Source organism: Corapipo altera, unplaced genomic scaffold (assembly GCF_003945725.1).
Source record: "Corapipo altera isolate COAL_440 unplaced genomic scaffold, ASM394572v1 50, whole genome shotgun sequence".
Taxonomy (NCBI): Eukaryota; Metazoa; Chordata; class Aves; order Passeriformes; family Pipridae; genus Corapipo; species Corapipo altera.
The window spans coordinates 6,956,327-6,972,222 of record NW_020884889.1 but is presented as its reverse complement, the minus strand read 5'-3'; the positions used below and the strand labels follow the sequence as shown (position 1 = coordinate 6,972,222).

Here is a 15,896-nt window from a genome sequence, read left to right as displayed (position 1 = left end):
TGCTTTATGGGAGTGAGACACCAAACAAGGTAACAGAGTGGGACACCAAACAAGGTAACCAGTGCCAAGGGAGTGGGTGCGGGAAACACCCTCGGGTAGCTGCCACAGGGACAGTGGGTGCTCATGCCCAGCACGGTACGTGCCTCTTCCCATGCCCCAAGTATGAATTCACAGCTCCAAGGAGCCAGGGCTTCCTGCCAAAGACAATTTATTGCATTTCCAGAAGAACACAGCAGAGAAATCAAGTGTCCATACAGCACACACAAACCCTCTTCCAACACAGTTTTCCCAGGGCACGAGGGGAAGGGTTTGGAGAGAGGCAGGAAAAACCTCCCAGCAGCAGAAGGGTTCGGCGACGAGCCCAGACACCCCCTTTCCCACCTCCTTTCCTCCCCAGGGAGAGGCAGCCTTACAGAAGGAGTGGCTTGGGAAGGCCTGTGGTACCATCCCCATCCTGGGAACAAGCCCAGTGCCTGTTTTTTCCCAGGCACAGCCTGTTGAGCGCTCACTCGCACAAGGGAAAGGGCTGTGATCACTGAGAGGCTGTGGGAGAGAGGATGGTTCAAAAGCAAGGAAGTTGGGATGGGAGGCATCAGCCCTCACCGAGGACCTCCAGGGTCAGCTGGAGCCGTGGGCTCTGGGAAATGCTGGCACAGTGAGACACACATGGGAACTGCCAGTGCCTCCCGATGGAGAAACCCCCACCTTGCCAGCTCACCAGTGCTCCAGGGTTACTGGAGAGGATCCTGGCAAGCGTTAAACAGGAATAAGGATCCCAGGGTAGGAGTGGAGAGACAAGGACTAGGGTGCTGTACAGAAGCAGCATGTCACCCCTGCGCATCGACAGCCTGGGCAACTCCTGCTGCAGGAGCTGGGGATGCTGCTGCCTGGAGCTGTGGCAGAATTGCCCAGTGGTTTCCAGTGTTGAGGGATAGAAGGAATAAGCAGGAGGCACCTAAAAAGCTGGTACAGCAGAGAGCAGAGATTCTGTCCCGTCACAGAGCCAAGAGTAATGCATTCAGTCCTTGACTGCATTGGCTGTGTATGGCAGGACATCCAGACCCTGACATCAGGAGGACAGCAAGGAACCCATCATACTTATGGAAAGACTCACACCACCTCATGGGCACCCAGGGAGGAGGCCTGGCCCAGCTGGGCAGCACAGAGAGCAGCAACATCCACGCTGTAGCTCAGAGGGAGTCCGTTCGTTTGCGGGTAAACACAGCCGACATGGTCTTGACAATACCACGGATCCCTGTACCCTTTTTCAGTGCCAGTTTGGTGTCTGGGATGCGCTTGGCCAGTCCATGGAAGACCATGAGGGCCCCATGATAAGCCTCAGCTGCAGAGACCTCATAGAAACCACAGTCTAAAGAGAGGGCAAGGAGCCGACCCTCCTCGCTGGACACCACCCGCTGGTGGTGCAGGTCCCGTTTGTTGCCCACAATGACGATGGGCACCTTCTCCTGGCTCTGCCCCTCCTTGGCTGCCTTGATGACCTGGATTTTAAGGGGCAGGATGTTGAAACTGGCACGGTCACAGATACTGTAGACCAGGACAAAGCTGTCTGCCCACTGGATTCGCTTCTCCTCTGAGGAGCCATCCTCTGTCTGCTCCTGGGGAAAGAGAAAAGGGAGGGCATTTTTATCCTGCTCCCTTCCTCCACACCTACCTGCTAGAAGAGGGTGCAGCAATCCTAAGCCTAACAAACAGCAAAAGGGGAGAGAGAAAGAGGAGTACTGAGAAAGGCAGAGCAGCACCTGGCAGACCTCACCAAGGGGGACAATTTGGCCTTCAGCATCACTGTCCTCACCTCCTCACCCAGCTGCCAAGCACTGCAGGCTGTAGGTGAAAACAGCATAGGGACCTCAAAGCAGCATTTCCATTTGTCTAGCACAGTCCTGTCCTCACTCTGGGCTGGCAGTATTAGTGCTTCAGCTCCAGTGTCCTCAGTCACAGGACTATGGGCTACAGTGACTGTTGCTACCCTGCCAGCAATGCTGCTGCCCCATGCTCGGCAGGTGAGAAGGGTTTGGTCACCTCTGATGTGTGAGCTTTGCTCAGCTAGAGCTCCCAGCCTGTGGTTTCCCACAGGTAACTTTCAATAAACCATTTTTTGTCCCTGGGGTGGAAATGGGTGACAGGAGTGGAGTCCTCTCACCTGAGAACTGGGGGCATCCCAGATGTGGAAGAGAATTTCTCGGCCATCCACCGTCACGTTGTGGCTGTAGATGAATTCTGCCCCCCCCCCAAAAAAAAAAAGTTATCCTCATGGTATCACCAGCTGCTACCCAGGACCTTTTGCACCCCAGAGAATCAGTTCTGGAGCAAAGAGATGGTTCAGCGAATAAATACAACCACTGAGCCTCTGGGAGAAGGCAAAGGCTCTGGAGAAAGGCAGGAGAGGATGGGCAGGAAGGAAATCCTGTGGGCAGAAGCAGGGCTGCCTCCTGACCCCAGTCCCTGATGGGAACCTGGCCTGGCACTCACCCATGTCTCCGTACTCCCCGATAAAGCGCCGGGTCAGGAAACGCACAGTCAGAGCTGCAGAGGGAAAGATAAGAATCACCAGAATAACCCTAAACCAGAAGAATTCTCCTTTCTAGATTCAGAGCAGAGTCAGGCACTATTCCCTTGTAAACTCCCAACAGCATGAACGACTTCTGTTTTTCCCCTGGCCACCAGCAGTCTGCGAGCGGAGCAGAGGCACAGCATGACCCCACCGCATCAGCGAACTGCAGCTCAGTGGAAAATACCTTCCCTCGTCCCTCACCCGATGACTACAAGGTTGTGCTCACCTTCCCCAGCTCAAATCACAAGGGCTCAGCCCCATCTCACCAGTTTGCTCCACAGGCTGCTCCCTGCAGCTGGTTCTCCAAACACTGCTGCAGTTTGCAGCCTGGGAACCCCATGCTCCCAGCTCACCTGATTTCCCCACATTGTCCGCTCCCATAACAAGGACATTTGCTTCCATCTTCAGGGCAGTGGGGCCAGGCACCTCCATGAGGGCAGGGTGGTCGGGGGTGAAGCTGGTGCTCCGGCGCAGAGGCAGCCGGAGCCCCATTCCGAGCGTGGCCGTGGCTCTCCAGCAGTCCCAGCAGCGTGTGTACAATTCCTCTCGGCACAGCCGACAGTCCAGTGCTTCCCACGGCACCCAGGGGACCCGCGAGGACCATACCCCTCCCCGCAGCCGCAGGGGCGGTGCAGAGGGAACTGCAGGCAGCCGGATGAAAAACTTTGTCATCGCTCAGACTGTCCTGAACATACGTCAGTGCCTGGAGCCGGCCGTGCCAGCCCCGAGCGCAGCAGGCGGCCGGGAAGCTCCGGCTGTCTGCACCAGCTGCTCTGCAAACTGCATCCCAGGGGGTGCCCACGCCTGCACCTCGAGCACTTTGCCCCTTGGCAGCGCCATGTAGCCCCTTGTCCCTTCCCCGTGGCGACCGTGGGAATGCCCGCGAGGAGTGGAGGAGTGTCTGACACGTGCTGGGGAGTCTCGTCAGGGACGGAGCATCTCATGAGAGATGGAGCCCCTTGTAAGTGACTCTCCAGCACCTCACGGGATTGGGGAACATTGTTTCACGAGAGATGGAGCATTTCACGACTGACGGAGCATTGTCCCACACGTGATGAAGCACCGCACGAGGGATGGAGTCCCTTGTGAGTGGTGGAGCATCCTACGAATGATGGAACATCTCCCGAGTGATGGAGCATCTCTGGAGCGACAGAGTTCGTCAGGAGCACCCACCGCTTGCCTGGACCCGCCGCACAGCCCCCGCAGCCCTCCCGCATCCCCCGTTCCCCCCCGGCCGCTCTCTCCCGGGCGCTGCTCGGGGCTTGGCGAGGAGCGGCCGCCCGACCCCGCCGCATCCTCCCTTCCCTTTCTCCCTCCCTTCCTCCCTCCTTCCCCTGCCCGGGCGGAGCTTTTGACGCCATCGCGGGGCGCCCGGCGCGGCCATGGCGGCGGAGGGGGCCGCGGTGCGGGTGGCGGTGCGGGTGCGGCCGCTGCTGCCCCGGGAGGCGCTGCGGGGGCACCGGCCCTGCCTGCGGGGCGATGCCGCCACCGGCGAGGTGTCGCTGGGCCGCCGCCGGTTCCGCTTCGCCGCCGTGCTGCCCGAGGCGGCGGGGCAGGCGGCCGTGTACCGGGCCTGCGTCCAGCCGCTGCTGCGCGCCTTCTTCCGCGGCTTCAACGCCACCGTCTTCGCCTACGGGCAGACGGGCTCCGGCAAGACCTACACCATCGGGGAGGCCAGCGTCGGTGAGTCGCGCCGGGACCGGCAGCGCCGCGCCCGCCAGCATCCCTGTTCCTCCAGCATCCCTGTTCCTCCAGCATCCCTGTTCCTCCAGCATCCCTGTTCCTCCAGCATCCCTGTTCCACCAGCATCCCTGTTCCACCAGCATCTCTGTCCCTCCAGCATTCCTACCACTCCCCGCTCTCCCCACCAGTCCCGCACTGCACCTTTTTCCATCCCCACCTCCTTCCATCCCCAGCCAAGCCACCACCACCACCATCATCCCAGCCATCTCTCCCAGTCCTCCAGCCTCACCATCCACCCCCATTTCAGCACCTGTGCTCTCTCTCTATCTAAACCCTAAGCATCATCATCTCCATCACTTCCAGCATCACTGTCCTAACCAACCCTTCCACCCTGTCAGCCCCCACCAGCCCAACCCCACTCCTGTACCACCCCTCCAGCAGCCTTTCTTTCTCTCCACCCATGCTGCTGTAACCACCCCCCAAGGAAACCACCTTTGAGATCACAGCATGTAGGGTTTCTCCTTTTCCACTGCAGGACCTGGTCCTCCACCTGCTCTGGAGGTGGTGGTGATCTTCCTAGGTCCTGAAATAAACCTGAAGGAGAGTAAGGTTTGCAGGGGTTAATCCTGTTAGTTTGTTTATGTGAAGAAGTTGGGGAAAGAGAAAAACTTTTCATCCTGGTTTAGTAGCATTGTGATCTCTTTCAGAAGACATATAGTAAATGTTTCAGTCAGCTTTAGTTAATTGCGTAGTTTGTAAACATTGAATTGTTTCCATACTTTCAGTCTACCTCTGTTTTCAGTTTCCCGGTTTAGACTATCATTGCACCAAATTTGGGAATCACCTTTTTACACAGCTGTTGGAGAAAAAAGGAAAAGCATTTTAAACTCAGATAGCAGAGTGCTGCTTGCAGGCTGCAAGCACAAAAAAAAGACTTCTCAGAGAAGGGAAAAGTTGTGGAATCATGCTGGCTTCAAAGGACAGCACACTATAGCTGCAGGCATGGTGTTTGCTACGTGCTAAAATGCTAAGGAGCATTCTTGAGCCTTCTTGAAGAAGGACTGGAAATGAGCAGCTTTGCTGGAATCCAGCACAGCAGTGGGATAGGATTTGCCCAAAGATCCTATGGGATGTTTAACCTGGACTGTGAGGGCTGAGCTGTGGGAGGGTTGTGAGGTTGCTCCTTTCCAGCTGATGTATGCTGCTGGCAGGCTTCTGTCTATGGCTCTGTCCCCAGACATTCCCTGCTCCCTGTGACCCTGTGCCTCTCTTTGCCAGCTTCCATCAACGAAGATGAGCAGGGCATCATCCCACGAGCCATGGCCGAGGCCTTCAGGCTCATCGATGAGAATGACCTGATCGACTACACAGTACGAGTGTCCTACCTGGAAGTGTACAAGGAGGAGTTTCGGGACTTGCTGCAGGTGGATACAGCCAGCAAAGACATCCAGATCCGGGAGGATGACAAGGGGAACATTGGTATGTGTAGCTGCGCACAGGCTCCTTTTCTCCCCATGTCAGAGGCCAGGGCTGGGCTATCTATCTCTGAAGAGAGAGCCAGGTCTTCTCCCTCCATCCCTTTGTCCATCTCCTGCAGCAGACTGCTGTGCTTAGTGCTAAAAGCCGGTCTGTGCATGGGACAGTATGAGCAGGGTGACAGAACCAGGCGTGCAGAGGAGCTGCAACCTTGGGCAGCCCATCCCTCCCAACCACAGCTCCCTTTGCTTTGCAGTGCTCTGCGGTGTGAAGGAGTCAGAAGTGGAAGGGCTGGACGAGGTGCTGAGCCTGCTGGAGATGGGGAACACAGCCAAGCACACGGGAGCTACCCACATCAACAGGCAGTCGAGCCGCTCCCACACCATCTTCACGGTGACCATGGAGCAGCGGCGTGGGGCTGGACGCCTCCCCCTGCACCACCACCCGCCCTCCGTCCCCGCCGCGGGACAGGTCCTGGTCTCCAAGTTTCACTTTGTGGACCTGGCAGGCTCAGAGCGAATTGTGAAGACAGGAAACACAGGGGAGAGACTAAAGGAGAGTATCCAGATCAACTGTGGCCTCCTGGCCTTGGGCAACGTCATCAGTGCCTTGGGAGATCCTCGGAGAAAGACCACCCACATCCCATACAGGGACTCCAAAATCACCAGGTACCGCTGGGACCAGGACACCCCATGTCTTATGGGCTCATTTTACAGGTCTACCCTCTCTGCAGGTTTTCATTTAAGGAAGCTTGAGGAGCAGTGAGGCCAGGATAGAAATGACAGTAGCTCATTGCAGCGCTGGTGAAGACAAGGCTTGTATGAGTCATGCTGCCGAAGCTGAGATGGGGTGCCACTGTGGGTTTTTCTGTGCTTCCTGCCTGGCAGGGAATAAAAAAAGCTTCCCATAGGCTTGTTTCATGGCCTGCAGTTAGTTCTCAGCTCAAGCAGGTGGCCTTTGCAATCTCTAGCAGGATCCGTTGCAGCACGTGCCTAGCCAGCAGTGATCACAGTCGGGGAGCCTCAGGAATTATTCAAATGGAAACTTGCCATGGTGCAAACTGTAAATCCTTCGCTTAATGATTCCACTCACCTCACTAGTGCCAAACCAACTACTGAACAAGAATATCGTTTTCCTTAAGCTTAACGTCTGAAAAAGATTGAAAACATTCTGATTCCTGTGTTATTTTTGTATTTCAGCTATTATTATCACTGTGCTCTTCCCTAGGATCCTGAAAGACTCTCTGGGGGGGAACGCCCAGACTGTGATGATAGCCTGTGTCAGCCCATCCTCCTCCGATTTCGACGAGAGCCTCAACACGCTGAATTACGCCAGCCGGGCTCAGAACATCCAGAACAAGGCGGTGGTGAACTGCCGCAAGGAAACGGAGCATATTGAGGAGCTTCACCTGCAGATAAAGAACCTGCAGAAGGCGCTGGAGCAGCGGCAGCGCTCCGAGACCCGCATCATCAACCGCTCAGGCAGCGCCAAGCGCTGCGCGCCCGACCCCACGGCGCGGCTGCTGGCAGAGTGCGCCCATTACCGCACCTGCACCGACGCCGCGTACCGGCTGCTGATGGAGCTCCAGGAGGACAGTAACCTGACAGTGGAGCAGATCCTGCGGGTCAAGGAGTGGCTGTGCACCGTGGAGAGCGAGAGGAGCGAGCTGACCTCGGCCGGGCTGGACAGCGGCATTGAGAGCACCTCCATGGAGGACCAAAGCGCTGAAGCACAAAGTTCAAAGCTGGCAAAAGCCCAGGTAACAGTTGGGGTGTTGCAGCTCTGAGGTTGGATTCATCTGGCGGCCACTGGAGGCAGCAGCCCCAGCGTGGCATGATGGAAGGGTCAGGAGAGGGAGAGGAGGAGAAGAATCCTATCCAAGAGGCCACAGGGAGGCAGAAAGACATGGTTGTCCCGGCAGGCAGGAAGAAGTTGGATTCAGCTGCAGCTGAGAGATTTATTTTGCAGGAAAATCTGGGTCTGCGGAGCTGCTATGCCCTTGCAGAGTCCAGCATGGGAAGGGAAGGGCAAAGGTGGATGCTGATGCTGCCTCTCGTGTATTTTGGGGAGCAGGTGAACACCGAGAAGAAATATGAGTCCGTCAAAGATGAGCAGGTGGCCAAACTGCAGAGGCAAGTGGAGCGCCTGGAAGAGGAGAACCGTGATTTCCTGGCTGCCCTGGAGGATGCCATGGAGCAATATAAGCTGCAGGTATTTCTGGGCTCTGCTCTCTTTGTAGGGACCTGCCCCACTCCTCCCTGTCCTGCCCAGGGAAGCCCAGCCCAGCTTTCAGGTTCCTCTGTAGCAGGTCCGAGATCAACATATATGTAACCACATTTTTCTTATTGTTTCCTAGAGTGACAAACTGCAGGAGCAGCAGGATAAGATTTCAGAGCTGCACGTGCGCTTGGAGATGGCAATGCCAAACCTGTGTGTGCCAGGACTGCTGGAAAACCTTCACCTGGTGACTGCCAGCCAGAGACCTCACACAGCCCCACTGGATGCTGCCCCATCCCACGGCCTTGGTGGGGTTCTCTCAGGGCTCCTTCCTGAGCAGAGTGGAAGAGCCCTTTGCAGGAAGGTGAGGGCACAAGGCTGTGCTGTCGAAGAACTGCTGCCTCTTCATTTGGCTGCTCTCCACTGCAGGAATTGCTTTTTCACTGCTGTTGAACGTGACCCTTGTCAGAAGTGTAGTCCAGAGGACTGCACTCCATGTTCAAATCCGGGGAGTTTCACAACTCTGGCAAAAACAGCCCAGCTTCAATAGTGAGGCTTTTACTTTGATGTTATGGGTGAGTCCCAGATTTGCTCAGTGTCTGAGCAGCAGAAGGCAGGAGGGCAGGAAGCTGGGTCTGGCAACACACCAGTGCTACTGAAAATAGGCTCAACTCCATTTTTTTGCTTCTCTTTGTGTCTAGCAGTGATGCCCAGCTGGGAGCTGCTTTTTCTGACACTGGCTCTCATGCAGCATGTTTCCTTTCTTTCCAATTCCGTGCCCCAGCAGATCAACAGCAACTTCTCCTTCCAGGAGGAGGAGCTGGCAGGATGGCACCAGAACCACACACAGTGCCTGACTGGTGATCCTGAGGTCAGAGATGTGGTGCTGAGGAGGGAGCTCAGCCAGGACTCAGAGAAGCCATCAGAGTTGTCCTCAGGAGAGGAGGTGGAGTGGGAACGGAAGCGGTCCCTGTCCCAGCGCCGGTGAGTTGGGGCTGTCCCAGCCCTGTGCAGTGCCCTGTCAGTTGTGTGACAGGCTGTCCCACCACTGCAGCTCAGCTCTCACGTCTGAGAGCAAATGCTGCCTGTGGGGTCAGTGATTCTGCTGAGATATTTTACTGCTCCCTGGGGAGCTAATTACTATCTTTCCTGACCACAGCTACTGTTTTCATCTCCTTCTGAAGTCTGTGGATCATAGGGGTCCTTACTGGGAACTGCTGTAGCAATGCCCAGACCCAACTGATTAATTTGCTGCTTTTTCTAGAAATGGGATCCAAAATTGGAGCAAGAAAGAGATTTGCATGTTGAGTGAGGAGCCAAGTAGAGGCAATGCCCACTCGATTCAGGAGGAGCAGCTGGAGCTGTCAAAAGGCAAGTAGCAACCATAGGTTGTTGGGCAGTCTCCTGCAGGCTGCTGGGTGCTTCATTGGGTGCTCTTCATGTCCCACCTGGATAATCCCAGAGGACAAAACTGGAGCAGATGACAGTCCAGCTGCTTTTGTTAAGGAAAAACTTGAACTACTAGGGTTAGGAGTTCTGGCAAGAGTGTGTATTGTGGTGGAAGCTGCAGGTGATTCTGGGCGATGCTGTGCCAGACTCTGGCTACAGATGTGAGATCAGATTGTCGTGTTACCCAACTACTAAGATGAGGCCTTCCTTACCTGGGAATCTGTGTTGCAGAGGTCTGTGGGAAGCGGGAACCGCTGGTCAGTTACTGGGAGCGCCTGTCAGGAAAGGATTCTGAGTGGAGGCTGGTGCAAGCACAGCAGAAGATCCGAGAGCTGGCGATCAACATCCGCATGAAGGAGGAGCTGATCACAGAGCTCATTAAGACAGGTGCAGAGCTACTGGCCAGAAAATGCACCCCTTTCCCATGAAATGGCCTCCTAGTTATGATGTGTGGTCTGTGCTTCCATCCTCATCTTCCTGTGTTGTTTGTGCTCAGCTCCTTCTCCTGTAGATAGCGGAGCCCTGTTTCTCCCTTCCTCTAGCTGACAGAAACCCTTCCCCCTAGTTTCTCCCTTCCCTGGAGTGGCTGAGGGAAAGGGAGCAGTTGGTCTCTGTAGCCAGAAATACTTGGAGAGAGAGGAAAGGTGAGGATCTTGGCTGTGAGGGAGGGGACTGTGTTGCAGGCAAGGACGCCCAGGCTCTGAACAGGCAGTACAGCCAGAAGATCGGCGAGCTGGAGCAGGAAGCAGAGCAGGTGCGGGCAGAGCTGAGTGACAGCCAGAAGCAGCTCCAGGAGCTGGAGGGCAAGGAGCCGTGGGACCCCGGGGAGAAGCGCAAGCTGCAGGAGTACCGCACACGTGTGGCGGCCGCGCAGAGCAAGGCACAGGTGAGTGGGAAGAGCTCTGGCCACCCGAGAGCAAACAGGGGCAGACTGGGGGCACCTCTGCAAAGGGCACGGGGGAGGTGCCGAGGCCAAGGGCAGCTTTCCCCTCTGGCAGGTTCTGTGCAAGAAGAAGCAGGCAACAGAGAGGCTGGTGTCGCTCTCGGCCCAGAGCGAGAAGCGAGTACAGGAGCTGGAGAGGAACATCCAGCTGATGCGGCGGCAGCAGGGGCAGCTGCAGCGGCGGCTGCGGGAGGAGAGCGAGCAGAAACGGCGGCTGGAGACAGAGGTGAACAAGGGACAGCACCGAGTCAAGGTAGGAATGGGCAGGGGCAGCTGTGCCACTGTGGTATTTGTGAGGTTGGCGATGGGTGGGCTCTGCAAGCTGGTAGCTCTGATGGGGTCTCTGATTGTCTTGGAGAGCATGGAGATGGAGAGAGAATATCCAAAGAGCTAGAGGAGAACATAACCTGTCCCTCAGCCCTGGCTGTAGGGCAGACAGCTTCCGCTCCCTCCATGCTCATGGCTGGTCTTTCACACCCAGGAATTGGAACTGAAGCACGAGCAACACCAGAAAATCCTGCGCATCAAAACTGAGGAAATTGCGGCTTTCCAGAGGAAGCGGCGGAGCGGCAGCAACGGTTCCGTGATCAGCCTGGAGCAGCAGCAGGTACAGAGCGAGTCTGCCTCCTCTTTCCTGCTCAGCAGGGATGCTTGGCAGAGTGTAGGTTGACAGGGCAGATCTGAAAACAGGGATCTCAGCCCATCCTGCCCTTGAGGAGGACAGCCCATAGTATCACTTGCATCTAGTAGCAGAAGACTTAGATCTTGGAGCTGGAAGGATAAAACCAGCCAAGTCTGTGCTGTCAGTAGCAGAGATGGAATCAAAACTCTCATTCTGGTCTCCAACCCCATTGCTCTTAGCAGTCCTGTGCACTGCTGCTGCTGCTATCTGCACACACACACACATGCCTTTTACCTCTCTCTCCATCAGAAAATTGAGGAACAGAAGAAGTGGCTGGACATGGAGATGGATAAAGTTCTCGAGCAGCGCCGAGCCCTGGATGAGCTGGAAGATGAGCTGAGGAAGCGGGAAGCTATTGTGGCCAAAAAGGAAGCCCTGCTGCAGGAAAAGAATGGCCTGGAAAGCAAACGACTGCGCTCCAGCCAGGTAGGACAAGAGTGACACCCCAACCCCTTGCTTGATTTCCAGCAGAGGTGGAGGCTGGAAAACCTGGGTGCTATCTTGGTTACGGCAGAGGGCTGCAGGCCAGGACAAAGTGTTGTTGGGAAGTGAGTGGAAATCTGCCTCTGTGTAACAGCCTGGTTGTGCTGTGCCTCAGAGCTAGTTGGTTTGTTAGCCCTTGGCTTATGACTGTGGAGTCACTTGACCTACAGAGAAAGGGGCTGAGGGCCTGACTTGCCTTTAGAGCAGATCCCCTTGTGCTGCAGGCCCTCACAGATGACATAGTGCGCGTGTCCAGCCGCCTGGAGCACCTGGAGAAGGAACTGACTGAGAAGAACGGGCAGCTGCGTCACGGCAGTGCCCATGACCAGCAGCAGATCCGCCAGGAGATCAACAGCCTGCGCCAGGAGAAGGACCAGCTGCTCAAACAGAGGCTGGAGCTCGACAACAAGCTCCGTCACGGCACCTTGCTGTCCCCAGAGGTACCTCTGCTTGGGCTGGGCCGCTCCGCTTGCAAGAGCGTGAGGTAGCAGGAGAGAAGTAAAGATCAGAGCACAGGGTTGTTGGCAAATGCTCCCTCACATCCCCAAACTGTGCATATCCCAGCTTCTCACCGGCACTATTGAGATGACAGGAAAGGTTGGGGCAAGGTGAGACAGAGCAAACCCTTTGCTCCCTATTAACTGCAGCTCTGCCCTGGCAGGAGGAACGGATCTTGTTCCAGCTGGATGAGGCAATCGAGGCTCTGGATGCAGCCATCGAGTACAAGAATGAGTCCATCACGTGCAGGCAACGAGTCCTGCGGGCCTCAGCCAGCCTGCTGTCCCAGTGTGAGATGAACCTCATGGCCAAGCTCAGCTACCTCTCCTCCTCCGAGACCCGAGCTCTGCTCTGCAAGTACTTTGACAAGGTGGGAGACAAATGCCCTCTGTGCTGGTGGGAGCTGTAGTTAATTTACTGGCTATTAGTGATTAAATTATTAGCCAGCCAGAACACACAATTAATATAACATGGCTTGAAAGCAATTGTTAACAGAAATGATGATCTGACCAAAATCTTTGTTTTCCTCAGTTTCAAGCTTTCTCCCTGCTTCCTACTGTAGTTTTGCCCTGTAAAGTCAGGCCACAAAGCCACAGCACCATGACCCCCAGCTGGGAGAGGGGTTTAACTAATCATAGGATGCATGGATCCCTGCAGTGGCTCTGCCACATCAGTGCAGCCACACCTTGTTCTCCCCTCCACGAGGCAGCTCTGACATCCCAGCACTACTAACCTTTGTAAGCTGTACCAAAAAACTAACTTGATCGGGGCTCAGTGGGGCAGATCTTCCGGGGTGCTGAAGGAGCTGAGGTGTTCCTTGCTCTTGGGCCCTGGCCAGGTGGTGACCCTGCGAGAGGATCAGCACAGGCAGCACATTGCCTTCTCAGAGCTGGAGATGCAGCTGGAGGAGCAGCAGCAGCTGGTGTACTGGCTGGAGGCGGCCGTGGAGCGCCAGCGCCTGGAGATGGACCGGCAGCTCACCCTGCAGCAGAAGGAGCACGAGCAGAACATGCAGTTACTGCTGCAGCAGAGCCGTGGTAACCCCCCAGACCCCAACATCGGCAGCAGTGCCACTGCTTTTGTCTCTCAGAGGTCTTGCATGCTGAAGTGGCCTTGTTTTTTCTTGTAGAGCACATGGATGAGGGGCTGGCCAGCAGCAGGCTGCAGTATGAGGCAAGGATTCAGGTGTTGGAAAAGGAGCTGAGCCGTTACATGTGGGCAAACCAGGAGCTGAACCAGAGACTGAGTAACATGAACCTCCATCCTGGACAGGCCAAAGGTGAGGGGAAACCCAGGCTGGGGCTTTGCTGTTCCTGCCAAGTTAAAAGGGAGTTTCAATTCCCATCCCAAAAGCTTGGAGCAGTGAGGGTACAGGTCTTTCAGCAAGTGCTCTACAGGCACCAATTCTGATGAGGAAAGTAGAGATCCTGATACTCACCTCACTGTACCCTCAATTTTTCCCAGCAGGGATGGAGAGAAGCATTCATGGGGCTGGGGACAGAGCTGCCCCTGTGCTCGGGACCTGTGAGGAATCCAGCCCTGGGGAACAGCCCGTGCCTCTGGCTGTCACTGAAGAGAGCCATCGCATCAGGGAGGAGAGCAGGGACCTGGTGCACGCCCCCTTGCCCTCCACATGGAGACGTTCCTCCCTGCCCAACGACAGCCCCGGGGACCTCCGGCAGAGGGATGTGGAGCACTTGCTGAGGGCGGGGCAGCCCCACGAGCTGCACCCACCCCGGAGCCTCGCTCCTGCTTCCAAGCCCCGCTGGGAACTGCGCAGAGCCAGCCTGAACATGAGCCCAGTGCCTCACCACCCAGCCATGATTGACGTGAGGAAAAACCCCCTCTAGACATGGGCTTAACACCCACCTGGCACAGGGCAGGGAGGAACAGGTAGTGCTGACATGGCTTGAGCGCCTTCCTGCCCCATAAGCCAGCCTGGCTCCAGCCCTGTTACATTTCAGAGGCCTGAGGAAGAGAAGGATGTGACCTTTCATCCTAAGTGTGTAAGGTGGGAGCACCAGCCTGCATTCTCCATGTTGCTGCCAGTCCAGACAGCACTGACAGGACACTTTGCCCCTGCAGCAGCTGAAACACTGTGAAGCAGGATATACCCTCCACCCTGGCCTCTTAACACTAAAAACTTGTTTACAATTTGGAAACTGCTGCTGCAGGGCTTGCTCAGCCCTGGCAGCCTTGGAGGGGGATGCTCTGCAGTCCTGCAGAATTTGTACATACATTTTTTTGTAGTAACTTGGAGTTTTTTACATTTCTACTATAACTTTTTTAATAAAGCAGAGTGAGTTTTATGAAGCAGTCACTTGGCATAGCGTCCACTGGTCACTTACTCCAGGTACACAAGAAAAGAGCTTTATTTTAATATCAGGGCATGGGAACTCAGCTGCTCTCAAAGTGTTGCCTTAAGGTTTGAAGATCTGCTTTAAGTGCTCCCTGCTAGAGGTGGCTTCCTACATTAAGTTGCCACAGGAAAAGCATCTCCAGCCAGCAGCAGAATTGTCTGAAACATCCAGGATAAAAGTAACTCTGGTTCTGTTTTCCTGCTGCAGACTATAAGCTGCTTTAAGCAGTGTTTTTATATTCCTGGGAGAACTTCCAGTATGGATATAAGGGTGACTAAATACACTGACAGCTCAGGCAGGGGGACATAAGTTTAATTCTGGCAGAGCAAGAAATGAAAGCCCAGGTATTTGCTTTAAGAAGGGCAAGGGAAAAGGGCAGCTTGGCCACCTGACCCCAAAAAGCAAGCAACTGCTTCAGCCTGAAATCATGAGGCACAACCACCACTTGAGGAGTAACACACCAAGTAAGAAGCCAGCATCTGATGTAGGAACCACCTTCTGATCTTCCTCCTTGCTAGCAGTAGTATGGCAGTGAGGGGGGGATATTACTGGGGGCTCTGGGTGTGGCTGAGTTGCACAAGATTAAGTTCAGAGACTTTATTTTCTGCCATTGAAACAAAAATCTTCAATAGTGAAAACAGGAATCCATCCTACTTGGAAGTAAGTAGTAGATTTGGATCTCCATGCCTGTGTATCAGTCTACCTCCTTGAAGCAGGTGCACCTCTCTCAGAAGCAAAATAACCACTAGTGAGTACCCGCTTCCTCCCTTCTTTGCTGAGGGAAAACAACAGTTTTCCCCATAACACACAGTGTTCCCAGGAAACAAGCTCCATTCAATCCCATCTAACCCCTTAAAGCCATCTAACAAACCTCAGCATTGCCATGCCTGGTTTTAGGATGACCTCACATTACGTTCATAGCTCTCCACTTCCTGTGCGTTCAGTAGACACAGTGGGGTGAACTCTCTGAAATCCAGCCATGCACATCACTATCCTAAGGCAAAGGATCCTTCTGGGTCCCTTTCAACTCGGAATATTCTGTGATTCTGATTCTGTGAGAAAATTCGTCTCAAGATCACACGCCATTTTAGCCCCTTGTAGGCTACATCTCAGGCACTGAATCACAGCTCCTGCTCTCTGCATGGGGTTAGAATGCAAACATGTCACAGGCAACCAAGTCACCATTTAATCAGTGACTCAGCTGGGTAGTCTTGGAGCTGTCATCTCCAGTTATTCCATCCAAGTTTTACCTCTCAAGGTCATTTCCCCAGCCAGTCTTCTCTGGCTCACTGCAAGTTTGCAGAAAAGGACAATGAAGTCACTCCATCAGCACCTGCTTATCCAGCAGTGGCCAGGAGCAGATGCACCAAACCATTCATCATCTACAAAGATGTTCCCAGCCAAGTTATTTTTCCCCTCCTCTGTACTCTTAGCAGTTGAGTAATTAATTAATGTGCTTGCTATTTTCCACTAAGCTGTGGCAAACTGGAGCACTGAGGGATCCAGTTAGTATGAGGACAAGACACAGCAGGA

The 15,896-nt window shown here is 54.9% G+C and overlaps 2 protein-coding genes across 2 annotated transcripts; one reads left to right on the top strand and one right to left on the bottom strand.

Annotated features, from left to right (window-relative positions):
* Positions 1-198: 198 nt before the first annotated feature.
* LOC113947783 (ras-related and estrogen-regulated growth inhibitor-like protein) lies at positions 199-3,683 on the bottom strand. The gene is made up of 4 exons (XM_027644700.1): positions 2,926-3,683; positions 2,491-2,544; positions 2,162-2,238; positions 199-1,616 (listed from the first exon to the last, which is right to left on the bottom strand). The coding sequence occupies exons 1-4, from the start codon at positions 3,242-3,244 to the stop codon at positions 1,191-1,193; spliced, it is 876 nt and encodes a 291-aa protein (XP_027500501.1). The 5' UTR covers positions 3,245-3,683; the 3' UTR covers positions 199-1,190.
* Positions 3,684-3,954: 271 nt separating this feature from the next.
* On the top strand, positions 3,955-14,301 carry KIF7 (kinesin family member 7). Its single transcript, XM_027644548.1, has 18 exons — positions 3,955-4,255; positions 5,534-5,734; positions 5,988-6,399; positions 6,959-7,490; positions 7,805-7,942; positions 8,088-8,312; positions 8,760-8,932; positions 9,213-9,319; positions 9,629-9,784; positions 10,081-10,283; positions 10,396-10,593; positions 10,822-10,947; positions 11,272-11,448; positions 11,730-11,945; positions 12,167-12,373; positions 12,842-13,040; positions 13,133-13,282; positions 13,468-14,301. The coding sequence occupies exons 1-18, from the start codon at positions 3,955-3,957 to the stop codon at positions 13,851-13,853; spliced, it is 4,107 nt and encodes a 1,368-aa protein (XP_027500349.1). The 3' UTR covers positions 13,854-14,301.
* Positions 14,302-15,896: the final 1,595 nt, after the last annotated feature.

Coding starts and splice junctions, on each gene's coding strand:
- LOC113947783 (XM_027644700.1), bottom strand. CDS start 3,244: ATGACAAAGTTTTTCATCCGGCTGCCTGCAGTTCCCTCTGCACCGCCC. Junction 2,239..2,490: donor CGGGGAGTACGGAGACATGG/GTGAGTGCCAGG, acceptor GGGGGGGGGCAG/AATTCATCTACAGCCACAAC. Junction 1,617..2,161: donor GGGATGCCCCCAGTTCTCAG/GTGAGAGGACTC, acceptor CTCTTTCCCCAG/GAGCAGACAGAGGATGGCTC.
- KIF7 (XM_027644548.1), top strand. CDS start 3,955: ATGGCGGCGGAGGGGGCCGCGGTGCGGGTGGCGGTGCGGGTGCGGCCG. Junction 7,943..8,087: donor TGGAGCAATATAAGCTGCAG/GTATTTCTGGGC, acceptor ATTGTTTCCTAG/AGTGACAAACTGCAGGAGCA. Junction 13,283..13,467: donor CCATCCTGGACAGGCCAAAG/GTGAGGGGAAAC, acceptor AATTTTTCCCAG/CAGGGATGGAGAGAAGCATT.